Genomic DNA, 18,630 nt, shown 5'->3' with positions numbered 1-18,630 from the left:
TGTGTGTCTTTTGGGAAGAGGCCAGCCGCAAGTTATGTGGGAGCCGACACGGGCACACTTAAGCCGCGCACTGCATTCCTTGAATAAATATTGCCTGTGTTTATTTTGGCTTCGCACATATTCCAAGACATACTGTGGAAATTACCCTAACATTCAAGCATGGCATCTGGCTAATATTTTGTGAGAGGAAAAAAAGAGTGGGTTACATAACAGTCAAGTGTGGGGTACTCTCACAATCTCGCATGGAAGAGTAGGCCAAATACCCTCTAAACGGGATCTCTAGATCCAAAGGCCCTTCCGCCAACAGTGAAGTGAGCAAGCAATTGCAGGGCTGCACTTCACCCTCACTTCACATGGCAGTCACGTGACATTTTAAGAATAACAGAACATAAAACGACCCTGGTTATATAATCCGGTATGCATTGTGTCGACACGCATTCTTAAACACGACTGCCGAAACGTGACACTTATCAAGGAATCGCGTTTGAGATAAACACGATAAAAAGGAGCACTTGAAAGTTTCCATTCTTAATACATTTTAAACGATGTATTCATATAGTCAGTGAGGAATTTTAAGTCCGCGGAAATATGTTGGGATGATTTAGCTCATGAAAATGTCACTCCCAGATAAGGCCACACTATGGGACATCAGAGACATTGTTTTTATTTATATAAGAGTCAGGATACACCTGGAATGGGTGGAATTTCCTCCACACTACACCCTGGCCAAAAATCTAAATTGTTTCCGATTTACACTGACACTTTTTTCTTGTTTTGGTTCAAGAGGCTACCAAGTATGATTTAAAGTTTCTAATCCTGGTATAATTAACTCCATATTTTTTATGAATAACACATGCACGTAATTACAATCTCCATTACATGCAATGCTGACGGTGAATTATTTCATGACAGCTAACTAAATTGTCTTGTTCCAAGTAAAAAAAATATTTTCTACTTTCAATGTCATTATATAACTTTCCACTTTCACTCACTCTCATGCAACACTGCCTGGCACACTTATTTGCTTGTCAATTCATATGAAAACGAGTTGGACAGCTTAACCCAGGAATGCATTTGCATTAATGAACAAGTTTTCTGTGTGCAGGGGGTATGCCCAAACACAGTCATGTTTTGAAGTGTTTAGAATTAAACTACTAAACAATACTGCCTGTTAAAATTAAAACAGATATGATATTTCCATATGCAGTTACCTTTTAGAATACAACCTACAGCAATTAGATATACACATTTGCATTGTATATACATGCGGTGGAACGTCACAATATCCAATTAATTTATAATGAGACGTCATGTTTTCCAAATGAAAGCATTAAAATTTAATATTAAAATCAACCACAAATTGAAACAATATATTTCCGAGGATTTTTTTGTACGGAGTAAATGCTGGCCAGGTGACTCAGCAGGAGCACAATCGAAAGGTTGTGAGTTCAAATCCTGGTTGGGGATCAACTCAGCCCATCATACCTCTGGGGTGAACAAAATCGGTATCACCTTGTGGGAAGTGAACAGTTGTTGTGGTATTCAGAGTCTCAACCCGACCACTGGCTCAGGACTGTAAACGGGAGATGAGGACCGCCTCAATGCTCATTTGAGCAAGAAATCACCTTTGACCTTTTTACTTTTTTAAATTATAATGCAAAATTATAGTTCTGTCAAAGTAGTCTGCATGCTGCTTCTTAAGCAGTCTGCATTATAAAGGGATGAATGAATTTATATTAACACATTAATGAAAAATATGTAAAACATGGAATGCTGTACAAGTGCAACTCACGCTTTGTTCAAAAACTTATCTCGCGATGAGTTCTGTGCGAGGAGGTTCGTAGCCAAAGTGAAGAGTTCATCCGTCCATACCTTCAGTAAAGCGAGATGGGACAGTCAAGAGATCCATTAATGAAGGGGAAAAACATTCGCCGTGTCTCAATAACATCTCAGCATTCTCTGACGCTCCGCAAAACTTCACGTTGCCCTGTCGAGATGACCCAGGCCACTTTTAAGCGGCGGCAATTTTTTTTGTATCTTCCAGGACTGAAACCAACATTTCGAACGGACACTGAGGCCAAAGTTTTATTTTCCCATCAGAATCAATCACCGTCAAACGCCCTCAATGGCCTCGGTCAGGCTGCAGTGCCGCCGTAAATACTGTAAACCACACACACTGTGCCACGCGACGTTGTGTGTTTGTTTTATTTACTTTGTGACATTTATTGCAAACTAAATTCCACTTGGGTGGTTTCGGTGAAGCTGGGCTCCGACGGTTGAAGCACGTAAAGTGAAGCGAGGAAGTGAGTGTGCACGTGAGCGATATAGAATATGACCACAAATGTGAGGATGAACAGGTGAGCGAACACATAACCGAATGAGCAAGTGCGAGACCGAGCAGTAGCAGAGGCGAGTTAGTGAGCTGGCGCAGATGAGAAAACACTTAGATGTGAGAGCAAGAGCGAGGAAGAGACGCGTGGCATCGCTATCATAATTCCTCTCACCAATTCCAAGATCATCCCCCCCTCCCCACCCCCACCTCACCACTCTCACCTCACTCTGCTTCCTGAACTTGTTATGCGCCAGCAATCAAGGGTTCAAATAAAAAAAAACCTGTCCATAATTCCCTTCTCCTTTTTAAGTCAAGGCTCAGGACCTCTACTTCTCTTGCCCATATGACTGTATCTCTCTCTCTCTTTGAGGTGTCTTTCTATTCACTTTCACTATAACCTTGTCTCTATTAGTTATTTTCAGCTGCAATTGCATTTAAATGCGATATCAATCCAAATTGCCTCCTTCCAAATTACCCAGAATGCACCCAATCTCATCCGTTCGAATTAATCTGAGGGTTGTGCTTGATGAGTGGTAGGATGGTTGACCACCGTTGCACAGCACAGGTTCCAGAAGGCATTGTGGGCAGTAGAGGTAAACGCTATTATTTGGTCCACCTCTGACCTTCACCAACCTGCACTGACCAGCATGGTGAAGTATGGTCAAATAACCTTCACTGCCTTCTAGACATTGCGAGACCCTCATCCAACAGTGTGGGCAAAAGTGAGCTGTATATGGATCCACATTATATTGGATTGCATTATTCACCTTAAATCTATCCTCATTCCCTTTTCTAATGAAAAATAAACAAAACGTCTTTTTCACCTGCTGGAGATAGGCTATGTTTACCTCAATTTGCGCAGCGCGATGTGATGCGGTCACAATGAGAGACGCTTCACGAACCCAAATCGAGTGCGTCAGTGACGGAGTGAGGAACAGTGAAACGGCGATGAAAGGCCGAGGGCCCACCTTGGCCACGGACTCGGTCAAGGCGGTGAAGTTGAGGAAGGAGATGTTGACGAGGTCTGGGCCGTGCACCACAGTGATGGTCCGGCTCTCCATTCCGACGCCCGTGAAGCCCTCCACCTGGTCTCGGAACTTGGTGTCCTGCACAAGAGCACAACGCACATCAGGCAGGAACTTGGTGTCCTGCACAAGAGCACAACGCACGTCAGGCAGGAACTTGGTGTCCTGCACAAGAGCACAACGCACATCAGGCAGGAACTTGGTGTCCTACACAAGAGCACAACACACGTCAGGCAGGAACTTGGTGTCCTACACAAGGGCACAACGCACATCAGGCAGGAACTTGGTGTCCTGCACAAGGGCACAACGCACATCAGGCAGGAACTTGGTGTCCTACACAAGAGCACAATGCACATCAGGCAGGAACTTGGTGTCCTACACAAGGGCACAACGCACGTCAGGCAGGAACTTGGTGTCCTACACAAGAGCACAACACACATCAGGCAGGAACTTGGTGTCCTACACAAGAGCACAATGCACATCAGGCAGGAACTTGGTGTCCTGCACAAGAGCACAACGCACGTCAGGCAGGAACTTGGTGTCCTGCACAAGAGCACAACACACATCAGGCAGGAACTTGGTGTCCTGCACAAGAGCACAACGCACATCAGGCAGGAGGAGATATTAGTTCTCTTAGGCCAGAGTCGGTCGTGTAGCGGTCAGCGCGCTTGCGCTACGAACCCGGCGATCCGGGTTCGATACCCACTCACGGCCAACACCAGTGACGATTATTTCAATTGGTCCTGGGCCTCCCCTGGGTCGACTCAGCCTCAAATGAGTACCTGGTGTGGTGTGTAAACATCGCCACTGGGGAGACAAAGGCAGCCGGGCATGGTGTTGGCCACCCACCCCCTCGCGTGCCTTGCCAGCTTTCATAGGTGCTCGCTAACAGCTTTAACTTTGGTACAATGTTCATAATCGCTAAAAACACTGCCGTGAAAGGGGAAAAATATATATTATCGGTGACGTTTCAGGCAATGGCCCTTCTTCATAGCACCGGAAAAAGGGCCATTGTTCAAACTGTCACCTATTATACATGTTGTTCCTTTAAAGGCCACGCAGTGTTATTGATGAATGTGCCGAGGCGTTGGTGCAATCGTGTTCATGGCCCAAGATGTTATTTATTTAGTTAATTCTGCATTGTACCTACAATTTATTTGCTCATTCTTTTCGAGCAGTTTGCTCAATAGTGTGAAACCAGTTTGACACGTCGGCTTTCACGACTGATATTATTCATAATAGACGTTTTTTTTCTGCCAAAATCGCCCGATGATGCTGGATGTAATTACCAGCAAAACGTCACAGTACTCAAATTGTAAACGTTGTGGATTCTCTCTCCAACACACCAGTGGGCTGAAGTAGTAACTAATTGGCAGGTGTTGTTTACGTGGCAAACCTTACTAATTGGCTGTGTCATGTGGTGGCGGGTAAACGACACATTTATATTTATGCTATCCGACCTAAAAAGAAAACTTGTGTGAACCAAATTAGGGGTGCGACATTTGCCGCTTCACAAATCATCGCATCGTCTTTTTTCCGCGCTCACCATTTGATTCGACAATCAATTCTTGGTCAACATCGTGGTTTATGTCGTGGCCTCGAGTGGCTGGAGGGAGTCATATGAACTTGTTACACGCGACACGTGTGAATTCACAAACGTTGATTCTCATGTGCAATTCGAAGTATGCATCGTGCGCCTAAGAATGGGTATTAAGCCATGACATAAAACATCACCACAGCCTCAAACATAATACAAACGAGCAGAGTGAAGCGTAACTGAACACATAACAATCATCTTTACGAAGCTGCTTCCGTTCCTCTATTAAAGCCCATCCCTTCTCCCATGCCCATCCTACTTCTACTGCCTGCCCCCGTCCCCCAGCTATGATCAGGTCTGCCCCAGCTATGACCAGGCCTGCCCCAACCCCTGTCACTACCCCAACCCCTGTCACCACCCCAACCCCTGTCACCACCCCAACCCCTATCACTACCCCAACCCCTATCACTACCCCAACCCCTGTCACCACCCCAACCCCTGTCACCACCCCAACCCCTGTCACTACCCCAACCCCTGTCACCACCCCAACCCCTGTCACCACCCCAACTCCTGTCACTACCCCAACCCCTATCACTACCCCAACTCCTGTCACTACCCCAACCCCTAGCACTACCCCAACCCCTGTCACCACCCCAACCCCTATCACTACCCCAAACCCTATCACTTCCCCAAACCCTCCGTAACCACTCCCACCTGTTCTCCTGTCACCAAAACTACACCACCACTTTTAATAACCCCACTCTTTATTTTAACCACTATCATCTTATGCACAATTGTATAATTGTTGTAAAGCGCATATATGAATAGATTTCAGAAAACATTTCCCCCATGTAAAATGTAATAAAGTTGCACTAAGCTCATAATAAAGGTTTTTGGGTTAGATCGCGTTATTTATAAATGTGTCATAACCCTCCACCACCCGACACGGCCAATCAGCAAAAAAGTGTCACGTTGACAAAAGACAAATAGTTCACTACTTTAGCCCACCGGTGTGTTGAAGAGTGAATCCACAACATTTCCAGTTTGAGTACGCCGTTTCGCTGGTAATTACATCCAGCATCATCAGGCAATTCGCCAGAATGGTGAAGCCCTCGCTTGCTCCCGGTCTTAAATAGAGCAGCAGGGTGACGTCATCATTTTACTCATTCAGGTGCAGTGATTTGAGGCGGAGGGGGGTATTGTAATTATATAGTCGTTTGGTAATCAGTCAATGGTTATGATTAGTAATGAGTTGTAGATTAGTAACTAGTTGTAATTTGTGTTATTGTGATTATATGCTACGTTAATAATCCGTTAATTAGTATGTGTTTCCCCTATAAGGAATTGTAATATGTATTATGTAATAATACGCTTCCAAGCCGCACAAAGCCTGTAGCTGTCAGAGCGATTAAAGTTATTTCTATTTCTCTCAATTTCAATGGTGGTGGAGGGTTGCGACACATTTATAAATAACGCGATATAACCCAAAAACCTTTATTATAAATAATATTGGTCGCGAAAGCCTACGTGTTACACTAAGCTGCTTCTCTTGGGCAATAATTAACTTATATTCTTGGTTCTTTCGGTAAAGTCACGTAGGTGATGATGATTGCTTGTTTTGCAGTCGAAACGTCGTGATAATTTTATTGTTTTATATTTTTATTATTTTATTGTTTCCCTTCTACGTGACTTTACCGAAAGAACCAAGAATATGAATCCCTGCAGTCGCAAAAGCTTTAGATCGAAAAATAATTAACTTGTTTGGACAGAAAATTGGCTTCACGAACAAACTAAACACAGCGTGACATTTACATCATCTGTACTTAAGAGTCTTGCGTAATCAGAGAATGCACTTTAGTGTTAAACAAGCAACATTCACAGGCAGCCAATGATGCGGGATGTCTGGAAAACAGCGATGCAGTTCTCTCTCTTCTCATATCTGGCCACTCTTTGTCCATGATCAGGTGGCTGAGGTGTCAACTGAGCAAAAGACACCTTGAGCATTCTAGCTCAATTGCCATTGGCAATACTGTACTGCTAGCATAAGTTACTTGACAATTTTAAAGAACATCTAAACATTAAACCGCTTGAACAGGTAAAGTAGGCACATTACTATGCATCAATTCATTATTTAAAATGGATTATTACGGAGATGGTATGTGAATGAATTACATAAATTTTGATTTAAAGCTTTCGTGACTGCAGGGATTCATATTCTTGTTTTTTTCGGTAATGTCACGTAGAAGGGAAACAATAAAATAATAAAAATATAAAACGATAAAATTCTCACGACGTTTCGACTGCAATACAAGCAATCATCATCAGGTGTGAAAACCACAACAAGAAAATGTGAAAAAAGTGGCGGTGGTTTTCACACCTGATGATGATTGCTTGTGTTGCAGTCGAAACGTCGTGAGAATTTTATTGTTTTATATTTTTATTATTTTATTGTTTCCCTTCTACGTGACTTTACCGAAAGAACCAAGAATATGAATTACATACTGAAAGACCCAAATAATATAAATTACAATAATTCATTCGCTGGCACTGCCTCTTAATACCTCTCACACCACGGTCAATGGTATGGTTTATAGCATGTGGTATAATAATAAATAGTATAATATTGTAATGTTTAACATAATTCATAATGCAATATATGGTATCGTGATTGTATAGTGAATATACATCAGTATGGTATACAGTAGCGTTGACAGAATAAGACATAGTGCAATGTCACAAGTCTAATATTTTATAGTCTAAAGTATAGGGTAGTGTATAGTAACGCATTGTATAATTCAATGGTGGAATTTGTCTATGGATATGATATTATACCATGTAGTTTAGATTGGAAGGTATAATATTGTATAGTAGTCCAGTTTATAGCACAGTCATAATGCAACACAGGACAGAGCCGCCACCCTCCTCCGCTCCAGAGGTGGTGCTGGGTGACACGCTAATTCACAAGTTAATTCCGCCCACACAGCTTAAAAGACGCGGTCCATGCTTGGCAGTGTTCACTCAAGCGCTGTCTTCTGGACAGACCTGTTTCTTCACCTGAAGAAGGCTACTTGTGTTGTGGCCGAAACGTCGTGAGAATTGTATTTTATTATGTTTTATTTTTATTATTTTATTTCCATTCTACGTGACTTTACCGAAAGAACCAAGAATATGAATCCCTGCAGTCACGAAAGCTTTAAATCGAAATATAAATTACGTATCGATGTTACATTTAGTCTTTTGTCCCGTACAGAACTGTGGAATGGGGGAGTTAATCGGAACAGCCCCAGTAAAAGTAACACCCTCCCTTTTCTTAGCTCTTTCGGTAAAGTCACGTTGAAGGGAAACAATAAAATAATAAAATATATATAAAACAATAAAAAATCTCACGACGTCATGTGTTATGGTCGAAACGTCGTGAGATTTTTATTGTTTTATATATATTTTATTATTTTATTGTTTCCCTTCAACGTGACTTTACCGAAATAGCTAAGAATATGAATTACTGCAGTCACGAAAGCTTTACATCAAAATTTAAAACCCTCTCTTTTGTAAAAAAAAAAAATCTCTTCCTAATTAATTCACGTGACCCCAATTTGTTTTATTTAATTTCAATATACGAGGACACAACAACGAACACAGCGCATATTTATTTGAACGTTAGAACGTTTTCAACTGCAGGTACCGAGTGTTGCAGGCAAACGCAGACACCCGCGACAGCTCACGGTAACGTTGCAGTGAATGAATCCCTCCGACAGGTGGCGCCACAACGCCGCGCCCTGCGCCCCCGAGAGCGCGCAGGCAGTCCCCGACTAACGAACGCCCGCGCCTACCCACCAGCTGCCCGTGAAGGATTCGGTGGTTTTTGTTTACATTCACTTCAAACGCGAACCAGCGCTTGCAAACTTTAACCGCGGCACTATTTTGTTCGGCTGAACGATCCTCCGCGGAATGTAACGAGTCAGACTCGTACTGCGGGTGGGTGTTTGTGTGTGTGTGTGCGTGCGCATTTGAATATACAGATTACTATAGATTACCGCGTTCCGATTTACGAACCTGTTCGGCTTACGAACGGGTCTCGGGAACTAATAATGTTCGAAAGTCTGGGACTTGTCGTATTTGTGCCTAACTCAAGAGGTAAATAAAACAACGTGTAAAGGTCGCGCCATGCTGGCAAGGATTGCGTCGTTTCCCCCCCCCCAACATGCCTTTATCCTCCTGAGTGTTTCAGTGGCGACAATAACGCTGCACCTCAAGCCGCACGACGAGATGACGAGTGACAGACAGCATGTCATCGCTCGTGCATTGCGTGCCTTCCTCGACCGTTCTCACGCGCCAAGGCGAATACTTACAGCGCTGGTTTATTTTTCTTTGTGTGTGTGTGTGTACCAGACGCTTTGGGAAACCCTTTCCTCAATTGTGGACTGGTTTTCTCAAGGGCAAGTCCCTCATAGCAACGTAACTTCATACTGTGCTAAAGTATTGTTCATTTTAGATCATCTTTAGGATAGCCCCCACCTCCATCTCGTGTGAGAGAGACAGACGGGACAGACAGAGCTCATGTGCGTCAACAGTAGATGGAAAGCATTACAAATGTAAGCGGAAAATCCACTACTCACAGAAAGGTTTCCAAAGAACATCCAACAGCAATAATCAACAAGTACCACTGAAGTCGGCTACATGTTTACACGAGATGATTTTAATCAAACAAGCCTTACAGGTTTTTTAATTAGGCAGCGTATCACCAAATGGCATTGAGCATTACAATCAAATCTTGACTTAAAGCTTTCGTTGCGATCGAAACGTCGGTGTTTTTTGTTGTTACTTTTTGTTATTTTCTTTGAACCTATCTACGTGACTTTACCGAAAGACCCAAAGGATATTACAATCAAACTAACATTTCTTCCCATAAGTGGAAGCATCGCATATTAAGGTAACACCCACGCCACATTTTTTGCTGTTAAAATGACAGCATGTAAGTGAACACAACACGAGGTGTACACACAGATATACGCGTGGAACAGAGACGCTTTGCATCAGTCGAATAACACATGTACTAAGAAGTGGATTAAAAGATTCCATGGCCACTCCTCAACCCTGACCGCCCGGCCCTCTCCATAAAAGTCTGGTCTCTTCCTCTTTCGGTAAGCGTGAACATAACCCAAAGGACAACCAACATTACATCTCTCTCAGAAATGGTAAAAACAAACAAATGAATACACAGTTTTTTTTTATTAGCCTGATTATTTTGCACGAACGTTACCATGACAGTATATATCTATATGCGAAGTATATAGCCAGTAATGAAACTCAATACACTAGGTCTATAGTGCAGAATGCATCCTCTACCAAACGTTGTAACCAGCATGTTTTTTTTTTAAATAGAAAATTCATATCTAATTAAAATTGCGCTAAGAATTCGAGATGCGTTTTTTTAATATTCAGGAAATATAATATGATACAAAACACGATCAAAATACTCCCAACCAACAATTACCCGGGCCGCTTCTTCTCCTCCTTAATGAGCGTCTCTAGTTATGGCGTCATCATCTCAGCATGATTGTAAAAACCTAAATATTTTGCATCCATATTTTTACATCCAGCTAAAAATACGTAGGTAATGTAAAGAAGTGATTCACCGTATAAAATGTGTGCAATCTACTATAGTAACTGCATACAAGATGCAAAGCAAGTATGGCACAGCTCGGCCAATCAGTATCAGGTTCTCATGCTATAATAATGCAGTTATAATATTACACACACACACGAGAGAGACAATTTATCAATGATGCTATCACGAGTCTTCTCAAACTCAACTCAGTGTCGCCATCTGATTGAGTTTGCACAGCGTTCGCCCCTAATCTGCTTAGAATTCAGCAACAATGCCTCAGGCTTCATAAGCCCAAACCTGTACTGTTCTTGTTGTATGCGAACAGAATTAAACACTCAAATTAAAAATTCCAATTGCGTTAATACACAGATAGCTTTTGGGTTGTACTGCGTGTTGTTCAACATTACACCCGACGTTTCGCTCCATGTGCAAGGAGAGGGAGGAGCTTCTTCGGGAAAAGAATTCATTTCGGATCCTGGCATGGATTTAGTTTCCTGAGGAAGCTCCCAACACGTGGAGTAAAACGTCGGACGTCGTGCCGTACAACGAGCGGTACAACTCGAAAACGCATCACACGGTATCGCAAAAGGAGTCGTGGATTTTTGTTGAGTTTTTTTTTGCAATGGAATTCGTTCTGCAAGGCAGTGGTTTTCATTCCCGGCCGCACGCTCACGAGTGAAGACATTGTGACCCTACCGTGGGGCCGGCAACGTGTGGTGGAAATTGAGTATGTTGCAGCCCATCCCTCTGTTGTCGGGAAATAGCTGAAACGAGTGTAGTCATTTATAGGAAATTACAGAGATTTGTGACATGTGCTCAAAAATACTAAAAGCAAAAAAAACCAGAACACTGGCCCAGGATAGCGTTCGGAACCCTCCAAGTCTCGAGTCTCAGTCAAGTCTTCTTGTGAAAATATATACATATAGAAGTGTCGATTTAAAGCTTTCGTGACTGCAAGGATTCATCTTCTTTGGTTCTTTCGGTAAAGTCACGTAGAATGAGAATAAAATAACAAATTGATAAAATAAAATAACACAATAATATTCTCACGACGTTTCGGCCACAACACAAGCAGCCTTCATCAGGTGAAAGGGACAGCGCTGTCTGGAGGACAGCGCTGTCTGGAGGACAGTCTCGTCCCCTTCACCTGATGAAGGCCGCTTGTGTTGTGGCCGAAACGTCGTGAGAATATTATTGTGTTATTTATTTTATCAATTCATTATTTTATTCTCATTCTACGTGACTTTACCGAAAGAACCAAAGAAGATATAGAAGTGTGTTTTAGACTTTAGCCTAATTACAAAACAGATCAGCAGACAATGTCTGCTTCTTACATCTGTCTCTCTGCATAAAATATAATCGTATTTTAGCCGAGTAAGCTTGGACAAACTTTTCGGGTAGAAATTAAAATAATAAACATTTCATGGTTTTCATTTTTGTGTTTCAGGTTTCAACCTCCTTCATTCACGTCAATTCAAAACACAACGACATACAGTGAGGGAAAAAAGTATTTGATCCCCTGCCGATTTTGTACGTTTGCCCACTGACAAAGAAATGATCAGTATATAATTTTAATGGTAGGTTTATTTGAACAGTGAGAGACAGAATAACAACAAAAAAATGTTATTAATTGATTTGCATTTTAATGAGGGAAATACGTATTTGACCCCTCTGCAAAACATGACTTAGTACTTGGTGGCAAAAACCCTTGTTGGCAATCACAGAGGTCAGGCGTTTCTTGTAGTTGGCCACCAGGTTTGCACACATCTCAGGAGGGATTTTGTCCCACTCCTCTTTGCAGATCTTCTCCAAGTCATTAAGGTTTCGAGGCTGACGTTTGGCAACTCGAACCTTCAGCTCCCTCCACAGATTTTCTATGGGATTAAGGTCTGGAGACTGGCTAGGCCACTCCAGGACCTTAATGTGCTTCTTCTTGAGCCACTCCTTTGTTGCCTTGGCCGTGTGTTTTGGGTCATTGTCATGCTGAAATACCCATCCACGACCCATTTTCAATGCCCTCGCTGAGGGAAGGAGATTCTCACCCAAGATTTGACGGTACATGGCCCCATCCATCGTCCCTTTGATGCGGTGAAGTTGTCCTGTCCCCTTAGCAGAAAAACACCCCCAAAGCATAATGTTTCCACCTCCATGTTTGACGGTGGGGATGGTGTTCTTGGGGTCATAGGCAGCATTCCTCCTCCTTCAAACACGGCGAGCTGAGTTGATGCCAAAGAGCTCCATTTTGCTCTCATCTGACCACAACACTTTCACCCAGTTGTCCTCTGAATCATTCAGATGTTCATTGGCAAACTTCAGACGGGCATGTATATGTGCTTTCTTGAGCAGGGGCACCTTGCGGGCGCTGCAGGATTTCAGTCCTTCACGGCGTAGTGTGTTACCAATTGTTTTCTTGGTGACTATGGTCCCAGCTGCTTTGAGATCATTGACAAGATCCTCCCGTGTAGTTCTGGGCTGATTCCTCACCGTTCTCATGATCATTGCAACTCCACGAGGTGAGATCTTGCATGGAGCCCCAGGCCGAGGGAGATTGACAGTTCTTTTGTGTTTCTTCCATTTGCGATTAATTGCACCAACTGTTGTCACCTTCTCACCAAGCTGCTTGGCAATGGTCTTGTAGCCCATTCCAGCCTTGTGTAGGTCTACAATCTTGTCTGTGACATCCTTGCTCTTTGGTCTTGGCCATGGTGGAGAGTTTGGAATCGGATTGATTGCTTCTGTGGACAGGTGTCTTTTATACAGGTAACAAGCTGAGATTAGGAGCACTCCCTTCAAGAGTGTGCTCCTAATCTCAGCTCGTTACCTGTATAAAAGACACCTGGGAGCCAGAAATCTTTCTGATTGAGAAGGGGTCAAATACTTATTTCCCTCATTAAAATGCAAATCAATTTATAACATTTTTGCGTTTTTCTGGATTTATTTGTTGTTATTCTGTCTCTCACTGTTCAAATAAACCTACCATTAAAATTATAGACTGATAATTTCTTTGTCAGTGGGCAAACGTACAAAATCAGCAGGGGATTAAATACTTTTTTCCCTCACTCTATTCATCTTGAAACCATCCATACACGGTACGTGTATATCGTGGCAGACAGATACGATGTACCGTTGTTCACAGAGCTGTGTACGTGGAATACAAATTTTACAGGAGGCGATACACTCACTGGATGGACACCCTTTTGCACGAGGTATTAACTGTTACTCTTCTGTAACCTCAAGTGTAACGCAGCAACGTCGGCAGCCACCGTGCGTGTCTATACACGTGTCTGTAGCACGTGTTCGTGCGTGTGACTTCACGTGACGGGGAGTGGCAGGGTTGAAGTGTGTGACCGCACCACAATGGAATCCTGGCGACCCGGGTTCAATTCCTGGCCGTCGACACCGTCATCTGACTCTGCCTCGCACTTTGCTTGACTTGGAAAGAAAAAAAACACCCACTGATGTACCGTTTTAAAACCAAGGAGTACTGTAAAAATAGTATTATTGTAATGCCTTACATTAATATCTCTGGCGAAGTGTCAGCGAGTCTCACGACTGCATTGACATGTTTGGTAAAATAAAACCAATGTAACTGAGGGAATAACACTCACTGTTCTGCACGGGAACATTCAAGAATCCAATTATGTGTGGTCATCTTCTGGCCACCTTGCAGTCCAAGCCTATGGCACCTGATATTCTCAAACAGTCGCTCATCCAACCAGGCTTAAATTTGCTTAGCTTCTGATTAGGGCATAATCAATATTCTCTGCCCACACAACTGGGCAGGGAACATTGGTGCTGTGTGTCGCAGACCCTACTGCTATATAATGTGCTGTGCCAACTTTGGAAGTGCTCACTAATCACAAATGTTGTTCCAGTCTGTTCAATATGAAAAGCATATCCGTAGAATTGCCTAAGAGTTTTTCTTGCCCCCACATCTACTGACGCAATCTAGGTTTTAATAAATGTGACTGTGTAAGTCTGACTCTCAATCACAGCCCTTTTTGGAGTAATTTTTGTTGTACAAAGTTGTGCAAGGCCTCACTGATCGGAAAAAAAGGAATCTATGTTATTGTTTGTGATATGTATAACCTTGTACTTACATTTTTTTAATAATACACAATGTCACCGTGGTAATGTTATGGCTGTTCAGTAATTATTCCCAATCCGATATATGGTTTGTTGTTGAGAATTTTTAAAATATAATTTATGTGAAATGTTCCCCCAGCCCAAAAGACTGTTACTGACACTCAGCTGCATATTTATGTCCATGCAGAAACATCATCGCATGTGTTAAACAATGCTGCCAGCCAGACTCTCAGGAAGCAGTTGGCATGGAAATGGGATTACCACGCAGCAGCAGCAGCATCCACTACAAACGCTGCCCTCTTCTACTCAGGACCCAGACATAAGCACATGGCACCACAGCAATGGGCTGCCACAGCGACGGAGCTATAGAATATGTAGGCCGTGCAACTGCACCAGGGCTTTCCACGGGCCAGATGGGCCCAGGCTCTGGGCTATAAAGAGGGTAGGGGACCCCATTTAATTTATTTCACCATGGGCCCATGCCAACCACGCGATGCCACTGAGATACTTGCCACTACCACCCCATGCTTTTGCACACCAGAGCACCGGGGGTAAGCGTCCACTCGAAACGCTTAATCCTCAGCACACGTGCCCGTGATAGGGAAGTGGCAGCGTAATTTGGTCTGGAAGAATCAGATGTGATGTTTCAAATGAGATGTCCCATCGCAGCTGCCCCATCGCATTCCCCATGCACACTCTGATCCATTTGTTACCATTGTCCCTTCAGCACAAAGTGTCCCCCCAGAAATCCCTCAGCAATAGGAGGCAGTTAACAATATGGACTGTGCAATTATGAGCTCTATCTTTAACTTCTCATCATAGTTCTGTTAAAGATTCACCGTCGCTTTCATTATCTCTGCATTTATTAATTCATGATCTCTTTGCACGAAAAAGCATGAACATGTGCATACATGAAATTGGCATTAAGACAGAAAGAGGTGGAACATGGATGAGAGAACATGTAAGTGGTGATAGCATATTGTTAGGGGTTGGATAAGTATTCCTGTTATTGTTAGGGATGGTGTTAGGATTACTATTAGTGTGAGGTTAGTGGCTAGGATTAGGGTTGTGGTTAAGATGAATGCATGTTGAACTTCTTTCACACCACAAGTAGCCAACCGTGCTAATCGGAGGTATGGGGGAAGGACAACAAATTAAACACAACAAGCAGTTCTAACGAAATGAGTTTTCAATACATGTTTGAAAGTGCACACGATCACATTGTACCACGTGTTGCTTGGCACCATGTCCGACACGGGGAGAAGCACCCAATAACATCCGGCACAAACCAGAAACACAACACAAAGTGGTACGGAACAGCGGCGAAAACCCCACGCAGTGGCTTGTCTTATTGTCGTGACTGCGTGCACACACCCCCAACCGTGCCTTCTTGTATACGGTATCACCCTCTGTAATATCGCTTGTGTTGACGCCCCAAGCAGACCGACCAGGGTATCCCTGTGAGCGTTTCGAGTGTGTGCATATCCACAAATTAATTTGTCGTCTTTACATTTTTTTGCACACTATCTCTCCCAACGCTGTACGCACAACTTCAACAAACAAAATAACATCAATTGCAAAATTGGAAAAATTATTTTAAAAAATGATCCTACGCCTAAACACATGGCTCTCGATACGGCGGCAAAATGAAAAAAGCAATGCTGTAAAAAGTTAAGACCACAAAAAAAATACATCTTGAAGGAAGCACAGATGTTTTGCCTTCAGCTAAATTATTTGAGAGATATAATAGGTGTAGATTGGCAACGTTGTCTTTGCGAGACGGTGCCTTTCCAGTTGTGTGCAGCGTGTGAGTCATCCTAAACCTGCGCGCTCCATTTAGATGCGAGCCGCACATTTATGCTGTGCATGACGAATGCATTCTCAATGCACAGAGCTATTGTTATTAGAATGTGTTCAATGGCAGTCTCGTGTTTGGTTAAATACGAGATATGGCACGTGAGATGTGTATTTTATAAGTGGGAAAAAAAGAGTATTGATTTGTGGATAAATATCGAATTGATGTGCTCGCAACACATGCATGCAATGCATCGTGTGTGCAACAATCAACGTCTTACAATACGTATATGCTGTATGTAATGAGTTGTATACAACATACAGTAAAACCCGGCATTCACTTGAGGTACGACCATTCACTGCAGCGTTTTAAAAGTGCTTGAATCACCGACCCCCATCGCAGCAATTAATTGAATTGCATCTGGGAGTTCTATCTGACCATACTTCACCGCGCTGGTCGGCGCGTGCGCGTCAAGGCGGGCGGCACAGACGTTGAAGCACAAGGGGCACCGCACACACCATGGCTCCTGCAGCACTGCGCTCTGCTGCCACCCCACAAGCCAGAGTGTCCAGGCACTCAGACCTGCTCAGCTTCCGAGATCTGACGGGATCTGGCGCATTCCGGGCGAGTCGTTTTGTTCCGTTACATTTCTGTTTCTGTATTGTAAATCCCCGCTTCCACTCCGCGGGCCTTAGGAATGTTAATGAATTCTAGAAATTTAAGGAATGTCAAGTCAGCTCTGTCCACAAGGCTTCTGTTCAGAAGGTTCCTGTAAGCAACCAGCCCCTTTATCCTCCGTGTGTGTACACAGTACTGAAAAAATTAAAAAGTGTTTTTAATCGACAATGTTTTTTTGTAATCCAAAGAGATATAACCTCGAGAGCTTGTTGTGACTAAAACAACCATAAACCTATGCGTGAGGATATGAGTTTCAAGGGGACCGTCGCTCCATTGCCCGACCATTAACAATGATGTGAGTCAACGAGTGGGCGAGTGCCGACAAGCGTGACAGACGGTGCAGCTGGGAGGGCTGCTGCACTCTCCCCAGCTCGACTCGGCGCGGGTATTTGCATGTCGCCCAGCATCCACGAACTGGCTTCTGGTATTCCCACACGTTCCCAATTTGCATGTCTTCTGTACACTTGGCACCTTAAAGGGGAAGGCTGTCACATCAGTTTAATTCCCCCCCCCCTTCCCCCACTTACCCCACCGAACTTCAACCATTACACTAATTATTATTATTATTTGACTCTCACAATGATGGCATGCATTCGTGATGTCCTCCCCTTTTCATCGACATATGGTATAAAACAAAAAAATTGTTTCGAACGTAATGGCATGAATTTCAATGGAATTTCGAGAAGGAAATGGTTGCCTATAAAACGGCTCCGAATAATAATGAACAGATAAAGGGACCGTGCAACGAACAACGCAACTTTGTTTTCAAACACCGCCATTTCACGGAAGAGGAGTGGAAGGTCCAGCTGTTAGCAGACTGCACTAAGGCACCGGTGACCGGAGCTGGGGTCCCTGGCAATGTGTAACATCAGCGGTGAGCGACATTGTGAACTTGTCCTAACCCCCCCCCTTTGCTCTTTCTGCAAACCGCAGCATGGTGAAGGACAGCAGAACAACCCCCCATGGCCAACGAGCCATGGGCAAACGTTCATCCAGCGGTGGACTGACATAGGCCTGAACACTGTATCATATATAATATACATATGCCTATTCACACCGTAACTTATATGTGAACATTTGCAAGAAAATCGTGCGTGTTCCTACCCAGAAGAAACAGAGGCATGTGTTTTATACCCTCAGTCACAGTACGTGGAGCACTATGTGCTTTACTAACACGTGTTAGGAGTCCGGAATTTGCACGCAGCTACACAGGTGGACAAGTTATGACGTATCTGTTGTTCATGCCTGCAGAGTTCCAGTTCCGTTCGACGCGAAGCTACGTGACATTTAAGACATCGGCAACAAGAACCGGAGTTGAATGGCGGTGAACTTCTGTTCAAGGACAGTGCTCCAGCTCACAAGTTCTGGTTGGTCCAGGCTGTCACTAGTGTGTGACTACTTTATATGAATAATACTAAAGAAACACGCGCATGGTCATCAATTTTCTAAAACTTCTTCGAGTGGATGGCAAGCATGTGTATATTATACACGAAGATTTAGGGTTGTCAGCCATGTGACAGCTTTGGCAGGAGATTTACTGGACATCTGAAGACTTGTTTGTGGAAACGA

General features: G+C 43.5%; 1 protein-coding gene across 5 annotated transcripts in view; it reads right to left on the bottom strand.

Moving 5' to 3' along the window:
• The window catches only part of LOC116943154 (1-phosphatidylinositol 4,5-bisphosphate phosphodiesterase beta-1-like), a 169,565-nt gene that overhangs the window by 50,752 nt on the left and 100,183 nt on the right, over positions 1-18,630 (bottom strand). For all 5 annotated transcript variants that reach the window (XM_032955743.2, XM_032955744.2, XM_032955745.2 and 2 more), the window contains exons 4-5: positions 3,301-3,438; positions 1,793-1,872 (exon numbers count right to left, since the gene is read on the bottom strand). In XM_032955743.2, the coding sequence (XP_032811634.1) occupies positions 1,793-1,872; positions 3,301-3,438 (218 nt within the window). The remainder of the gene's footprint in view (positions 1-1,792; positions 1,873-3,300; positions 3,439-18,630) is intronic.

The sequence above is a fragment of the Petromyzon marinus genome, chromosome 17, assembly GCF_048934315.1.
Source record: "Petromyzon marinus isolate PM22_M1 ecotype Great Lakes invasive population chromosome 17, UKy_Petmar_22M1.pri1.0, whole genome shotgun sequence".
NCBI lineage: Eukaryota > Metazoa > Chordata > Hyperoartia > Petromyzontiformes > Petromyzontidae > Petromyzon > Petromyzon marinus.
This window is presented reverse-complemented; position numbering and strand designations above follow the sequence as displayed.